Raw genomic sequence first — 8090 nt, 5'->3', positions numbered from 1 at the left:
TCTTATGGAAGAATGGTATGCACTTCTTGCATTGCATACTTACTTGATTGTTGTATAACTATTGGCATCGTACTCCTTCAATGTTAGAAGAATATTTCTTGGTTTTACCATTGCCTTTGTCATATCAACAATAATAATCTTTTCATCCTTAGTCAGTCAACCAGCGTATGTATGACCAATTCATGAGCTGACCAATTCATGATTGTGACTCTCACACATTAACTTCCCACGCAGCTTAAAGGACATCCACATTTTCTACTGCCAGTATCTATTTTTAGCAAATCCTTTTTCTTGGACCTATATTGACCACTCTTTTCACAATCAATTAAGACAAATGATGTCCTTCCTCACATACTAGTATTTGTGTCTGACCTGATGATCACCGCCACAAAACCAATTTCATAAGCAACAACTCGAGCCTAATTCAAAATATCATCACGAGTAGCAAACACCTACAACACAATCTAAACATCTTTAGTCTTCAAGAGACATTCATTAACTTACTTTAACAACAAAAAATCATATTAATACCTGAGAAGTATTGAAGGCATCAGAATAATCAACATGTTCTAATTTCACACCAGCTTCGTCTTTATTTTGTTCACTCATATCAACTTCTTTAGACATTAAATTGTCATGCATCCACTGATCTTTGTCCGTCTTAACAAGAAATTGAAATTTTTTAATGACAAACAAACGACCCCTAACCACACCATAAATATATTATCACACATTTTTTTTTACTACATTTAATAATATAAAACATTACAATTGATAACCATATATATTAAAAAACCAATAACATCAAGTTTTTGTACGTAAAATTCATAACTATATAATACATAAAAATTGATAACCTAACCATATATACTAAAATAGATAATATTATTGAACTTAATTGTAATTCATCAAATTATAAGCACTAAAAACAACCAATTTTAAAGCACAACGACTCAAATAAATTATAAATCTAAATTATTTTATAATTAATGCCAATTCCAAAATATAAAACAAATACTTACGAATGAATTATGAAACTATACTTATTTATAAATATTTTAAATATTAATACTAATTACATTTAAAATAAACAATAAAACAAATTTTAAAAAAATAAAAAAAATTATCTTACAGATTAACAATCCGTAAGTTATATAATACTTATGGATTATGAATCCGCAAATATTATATAACTTAGAGATTCATAATCCGTAAGTTTTATACAGAAAAAGTTATCGAAGACAAGTTATAGCTTATCTTCGCTGTTAACAACCACACTAACTACCACTTGTCGATGTACCTTTGTAAGACTTTCACCTCGACCAAAGCAGACACAATGGAACTCTCCTCTCACAAGAATGAATGAACGTGACCAAACCAGCAGAATGAATGAGTCAACAAGGTGAAAGAAAAAGGTAAAAGGAAGAAGAAGAACTCATAGGGCTATTTTCGGAATATCATAATATTGCTGGCTGCACAAGCAATATGCCTGGTGCACAAAGCAGCAGCCTGAAATGAGCACAAGAGGCCTATAGAACATGTACGGCCCATGAATAACACCACAATAAAAATTTCGAAGGAATCTAAGACCACTGTCTTGTCTGGTTCTCAACATCAGCTAGCTAGCCACTCACTCACAATAAATAAAATAAAAAGGGTTTTACAAAATATAAACAATATCTAGGGTTTCTCTTTCTCTTTTGCATTCTCTCTGAATTCGTATGCCATGGAGTCACCCGGTAACGAGCATGTGGTGGGTGGCGCAGAACCCAACGACGTCGTTACGCCCTTTTCCCACAGAGAAGAACCTCACAATTCCCAACCCCTCACCGGCGACGGTGCCAGTCCCGGGTAACTTTCCCCTTTCTCTTTTCTCTCTCAATTCGGTTTGGTTGCTTAGAAAATTTTGAAATTGAAGCAATTGGGTAAACGCAGCTTATGAAAAGAACCTTTTTTTTTGCAATTCCTAGAAAAGGTTTTTATTTTATTTTTACTTTTTGATTATTTAGATTAGATGATAACAATGTTCTTAGATTTGGTTCTAATAATTTCCCTCGACCCATAATTTGCAGAAAGATATTTATAGGTGGTTTAGCGAGAGAAACGACCATTGGTTAGTGCTTGCTTTGTTTATGTTTATGTTCATGATTATCATAATTGTAATTATTATTAGGGGATGACAATCCCTTCACTTAATTGTGTGGATTTGTTGCTTTTTGCATTGGTTTTCTTACTTGCCCCCTTGTGTTGCAGCCCAATTTATCAAGCACTTTGGTAAGTATGGTGAGATCACGGATTCAGTTATCATGAAGGACAGGAAAACTGGGCAGCCTCGTGGATTCGGGTTTATAACATATGCGGATCCCTCTGTGGTCGATAAAGTCATTGAGGAACCTCATGTCATCAATGGCAAACAAGTATGACACTATGTATTGAATTTGATGATGTCTTTGGCTAAGGATGTCATGTTACTTGCTTTTTTGTTTTGATTATAGTGATTAGTGAATGGATACTTTGCTGGATCTTATGGTTTTGGGATCATCATATATAGGTTGAGATTAAGCGGACGATACCGAGGGGAGCTGTTGGCTCTAAGGATTTTAGGACAAAGAAAATTTTTGTAGGTGGAATTCCTTCAAATGTGACTGAAGGTAGGTTGCCTCTTTAGTTAGCTAATAGCTAATTCTTTGCTGCTTGACTCCGAGGTGTCAACAAGGGAGACACATTGCAACACCTTGAGAGAGCAAACTCCAAATTATGAGGGCAGTATGGTCATAAAAAATTATCTTAGTTTCAGATCCTAGAATTGAATACAGTTTTACATATATATGAGAGTAATGTTTACGATCTGTCAGAGGTTAGCTCTGATATTGTACATGGACAGAGCTACCTTAAGTTATTGTGTTGTACGTAATATATGTTCAAGATTTCTTTTACTAAAAGTTCTTCTTATGAATCACTTGGCCACATGAAATTTGCATCTGTGCTGATGTGAATGATATGTTGTGTTTGTATGATGGTGTGTAAGTAAATTGACTATTTTCATTATGACTCCCCTTTCTCCTTCTAAAGCTCTGTTAGATCCTAAAAATATTTTTTAAAATTTTTTTGAAAGCAACTTATTAATCATTGGATAGCTGTGGTGAAAATGGCAAACTTTCTTTGGCTGGTATTGTTTTTAATCTAGAGATGCACTTGTGCAGATGAATTTAGAGACTTCTTTACACGCTACGGCGAAGTTAAAGATCACCAAATAATGCGGGACCACTCCACCAACCGATCTCGTGGCTTTGGGTTTATCACATTTGAATCTGAAGAAGCAGTTGATGATCTTCTGTCCATGGGGAACAAAATTGACTTTGCTGGAGCTCAGGTGAGGAATCTTTTATTCAAAATAAGTGCTTGTGTTGCATTATCTACCAGGCAGATATAGGATACCGAGCAATAAAGTGCTTGACTTGTGTAATTGGTATCTAACTCCTGAGGTTTAATTTTATAAATTTAGATTTTCTTGGTTGAAAGTCCAAAGAATTTAACTCATGAATCATCAATAACTTAAGAAATACTTTAATGTCAATAATCAAGGGACACTGCTATTTCTGACTTCCCTATTGAATTCAATGTTCCAGTTGCAATATACTGAACACAAAAAATATCAAATCCATAGTTTCATAACATCATATTTAGTTGTGTTTTAGTGATGGTTACTGCTTTGAGTAGTAGAGTGGGGTTTCTCGTTAGAATCCTCATCAGGAAATGTGGGTTGACCGAATCAGTTATGTGCTGAGTCCCTTGAGGGTTTACCTTAGATGAAAGGGACCCATGGGAAAGACGAAGGAGAGTTGGTTACGTGAATTGGGAGAGGGAGTGACGGAAAGTAGTGGGAAAGGGTAGTTATAGAGGGAGAGTGAGTGTAGTAGAAGGGGAGAGATCTGATATTTCTTGGATAGTTCATCTGTTTTGGCCTGGAATTAAGAGATTTGTGCATTTTACTTTGTTTTTTTTGTAGAAATCTTGTGTAATTGGAGATTCTCTACTTTATAAATAAAAGTTGCATTTCAGTTTTCTGTGTGACAATTTCCACCATTTCTTGGGGTCCAATAAGGTTTGCATTGGTTTTTGGATAGATTTTGTCAACTTCACTTAATCTTCTTCAGATTACTTTTACATTTTTTTATTAGTATATAGACACTACTGTGGAATATAAAAATATACTGTGAGGAAGTTCAAGCAAATTGTTAATTAGAAATTCACCATCTACTGTTTCATTTGGGGAGGGGGGTGGGGACTATGTATAGTTTTACTGATATACAATGGCATTTGCAAGAATATGTTGTCTTGAGTAGTTAGAACATTAGCCTGATCTATCAAATTCGAAGTGGTATTTCTTAGTTTTAACTATTTGCACTACAATCATGGGTTGGCACCTTGTCAACCACAAACATTTTTGACAGCATACATAGTTATTTGATTTCTATGATTTGACAGATCAAGAAACTTATTGAACTATTTTGTCTATTTTGAGGCTTTTTTTTCATAAATGTAATATTTTTATCAATAAAGTAACCTCATCTTTCTTTTGTAGGTGGAAATCAAGAAGGCTGAACCAAAGAAGCCAAACTCAGCACCTCCATCATCCAAGCGCTATAACGACTCTAGGTCTTCATACAGCAGTGGTGGATATGGAGATGCTTATGATGGATTTGGTGGCAGCTTTGGAATGGGGGGTGGTTATAGGTCAGGTGGTGCTTATGGTGGTGGTAGGGGTAGTGGTGCTTATGGTGGCTATGCAAGTGAATTTGGTGGGTATGGAGGATATGCTGGTGCGATGGGGCCGTATAGAGGAGATCCCTCCCTTGGGTATGCTGGTCGTTATGGAGGAAGCTTTAGCAGAGGGTATGATCTTGGTGGGTATGGCGGACCTAGTGAGAATTATGGAGCATATGGGGCAGGTGGGGGTTCTTCGGGTGGTGCTGGTGCTGGTGCCGGTGCCGGTGCCTACCAAAGTGGCTATGATGGAAACCTGGGAGGGGGATATGGAGGGGCTAGTGGAGGCCCCTTCTATGGGAGCACTAGAGGAGGATACAGCGCTGGTCGATATCATCCTTATGGAAGATAAGATTGGAAACCAAGCATTTATAGTCTAGGACTAATATGTCTAGCATCAAAGCAGGTTTGTAGTTTGTGTTTTGTTCATCAGATAGATTATATACTCTTTCAAAAAAAAAAAATTGTCAACGTTACTTTCATTTATGAGCATACCCATTTCTTGAAAGTCCAAACAAATTTTCTATTTGGCTCCCCCTTTGAGTCTGGTTTATGTATGTAAGAGCTGCAAATTGTGTAGACGGGTGTATTCTCAATCTTGTTCATTGTTGCTTGTAATGCTTCTAATTACCATCTTTTGTTTTTTATTTGATTTAATTACTCCATGCTGGTTTGTTATTCTATACATGAGATAAACTTTCTAACACTTTTATTGGTTGAATATTTTTGGAAATTATAAAGTTTTTGCGAGTCTCAGGTCTTAATTAATAAATCTATTTGCATTTCATAAACAAAAATCTATTTAATCATAGATTTTAATAAATTTTGTTAGGAGTGTGTTGTTTGTACTCCTCTTTTATGTATAGTGGCCGTAGTCGTAGAAGTATCTTATCTGTGTATGGCCGAAATAGAATAGGATAGAACTCCATTTGTTTTTGTTTTTTTTTTCATTTCCCTTCAAACTCCTAGCATAGGTCTAACATATTGTGATCAAATTTTGCCGAACCAATTTTTGCCCTATCACTTCATTGTTACATTAATATAAATAAAATAAAGCAGTAAAATGATCAAATATAAAAAATGACTTGAACAAATATTATCCATTGACTGAAACTTTTACGTTATAATAGTCGTTGATCAGATGTATTTTTTTTAACAATTGTATCTAATGAATTTTTTTGGTTACCATTTAATGAAGAATTTAATTGTTCATATCAATGTTATTCATTATATAATTTTGACTATTAAAAATTAGTTTTAATATATTATTTATTATATGGATTTTATAATTAAATGTTAATTGTGATATTAAGCAGTCATTAAATAGGCTTAGTTATCAATTTGGTTCCTAAATTATTTTTAAAAATTATTTATTTTGGTCTCCAAATTTTAAAAAGTTTATTTTGCTCTTCAAAATTTTAAAAATAAATCAATTTGATTTTCAAATTAATTTAAATAGTTCAATTTAATCCTTTAAGTTTTGATCCATGTAAGTGATCAAATTAATAGTGAGATTGATGAATTTTAGCAAGCTTTGTTCCAAATGCACTCGGATAAAGCCCCAAAAGACCAGACATGCTTAATCCTGGTTTTTACAAAAGGTTTTGGGATATGTTTGGAATTTAAAATTTTCAGACTTGCCATGAATGGTTGAATGATGGTGCCCAACCCCCTAATATGAATGATACTAATATTGTTTTGACCCCTAAGGAGGAAAACCTAATATCTATGACAGATCTGAGACCAAGCTGACTTTGTGATGTGGTGTACAAGATTTTGTGGAAAGTCCTTGCTAATAGGTTGAAGCATAATATAGGTTGAAGCCAATTATGCCCAATTGTATAGCTATGGAGCAATCTGCGTTTGTTGAAAATAGATTTATCATTGACAATACACTAGTTGCTTTTGAGACAAATCATCACATGAAGTGTAAGACGAAAGGAAAGAAGGGTGAAGTGGCGCTCAAGCTAGATATGAGCAAAGCATTCAACAGAACTGAGTGGGGTTATATGAAGGGTATTATGAGAAAGATGGGCTTATGTGATACTTGTGTGAAATAGATGGTTATGTGTCTGGGTTCAGTTAAGTTTTCGGTTCAGGTGAATGGAGAAGGATTTGGCCTAGTGACCCCTAAAGGAGAACTTAGGCAAGGTGACAGTGTCACCTTGCCTATTCATCTTATGCTGTGATATCAATCATCACATTCATCTCAACCCTTACTCCAACCCCATCAACATCCATCCATACCGATATCCACACTTTTAGAAAACTAAAATTGAGAAGCAAGTATATGATATGCTTAAGTCTGGTATGATCCAACTTAGTCAAAGTCCATTTTCATCTCCACTCCTCCTTGTCAAGAAAAAAGACGGCAATTGAAGACCATGTGTTGACTTTCAAGCTCTAAATTCCATCACTGTCAAATACCGATTTTTCATGCCCACCATCAACGAGTTAATGGATGATCTCGGGGGTGCTTACTAGTTTTCAAAACTAGACATGTGACAAGGATTCCACCAGATACACATGGCTGAGGAGGATATCTATATGATGACATTTCGTACTTCTCACTGTCATAACGAGTACATAGTTATGTCTTTCAGCCTTTGTAATGCATTGTCGACATTCCAAGCCACCGTGAACGAGTTGATGAAACCATTCCTTCGTCACTTTGTGGTTGTTTTCTTCGACGACATCCTCGTCTATAGTGAGTCTTTTGAATATAATCTAAACCACTTGAATTCTGTTTTATCTACTTCGCAAGAGGGCCAATTCTTTTTGAAACTTTTGAAGTGTCTATTTGCTCAAAGACAACTCGAATTTTTGGGGCATATTGTATCTCATCAAGGTATGGCTCTGTAAAACTCCAAAATTCGTGTTATGCCTGAGTGGCCAACTCCAATGTCCTCCACTTCTCTTTGGGGATTTCTAGGGTTGACTGGTTTCTATAGGAAATTCATCAAGGGTTATGCAACCATTGTTGCCCCTCTCAATTTTCTTCTTCGAAAGGATTAATTTCAATGTAGTCCCATGGCTCAACATGCCTTTGATTGAAGCCCCTGTTCTCGCATTACCAGATTTCAAAGAGCCTTTTATACTTGAAACTGATGCTTCGAGGTCTGCCATGGGTGTCGTGCTTATGCAAAAGAGCCACCTAATTGCTTTTTTCGGCAAAGTTTTTTGTCCTCGTTTACAAAAGGCCTCCACATACGTTAGGGAACTCCATGCCATTACTACTACAGTTCTAAAGTGGTGACAATATCTACTGGGATATTCTTTTGTCATCTTGACCAATCATAAAAATCTTCGGTACCTAATGACTC

The 8090-nt window shown here is 35.4% G+C and overlaps 1 protein-coding gene across 1 annotated transcript; it reads left to right on the top strand.

The window, feature by feature from the left end:
- The first annotated feature begins 1632 nt into the window (after nt 1-1632).
- LOC100793209 (RNA recognition motif-containing protein) lies at nt 1633-5454 on the top strand. The gene is made up of 6 exons (NM_001255433.3): nt 1633-1851; nt 2073-2113; nt 2254-2417; nt 2552-2651; nt 3204-3373; nt 4586-5454. The coding sequence occupies exons 1-6, from the start codon at nt 1727-1729 to the stop codon at nt 5117-5119; spliced, it is 1134 nt and encodes a 377-aa protein (NP_001242362.2). The 5' UTR covers nt 1633-1726; the 3' UTR covers nt 5120-5454.
- The last annotated feature ends 2636 nt before the right edge of the window (nt 5455-8090 follow it).

The sequence above is a fragment of the Glycine max genome, chromosome 19, assembly GCF_000004515.6.
Source record: "Glycine max cultivar Williams 82 chromosome 19, Glycine_max_v4.0, whole genome shotgun sequence".
NCBI classification, from domain to species: Eukaryota; Viridiplantae; Streptophyta; class Magnoliopsida; order Fabales; family Fabaceae; genus Glycine; species Glycine max.
Note: the sequence above shows the minus strand (reverse complement) of the source record. Positions and strands in the feature narration are given on the sequence as shown.

Bases quoted from the DNA above. Each gene is read 5' to 3' on its own strand.
- LOC100793209 (NM_001255433.3), top strand. From the start codon at position 1,727: ATGGAGTCACCCGGTAACGAGCATGTGGTGGGTGGCGCAGAACCCAAC. The intron at 2,418-2,551 runs GTATGACACTAT...CATCATATATAG, and splicing joins ATGTCATCAATGGCAAACAA to GTTGAGATTAAGCGGACGAT. The intron at 2,652-3,203 runs GTAGGTTGCCTC...GCACTTGTGCAG, and splicing joins TCCTTCAAATGTGACTGAAG to ATGAATTTAGAGACTTCTTT.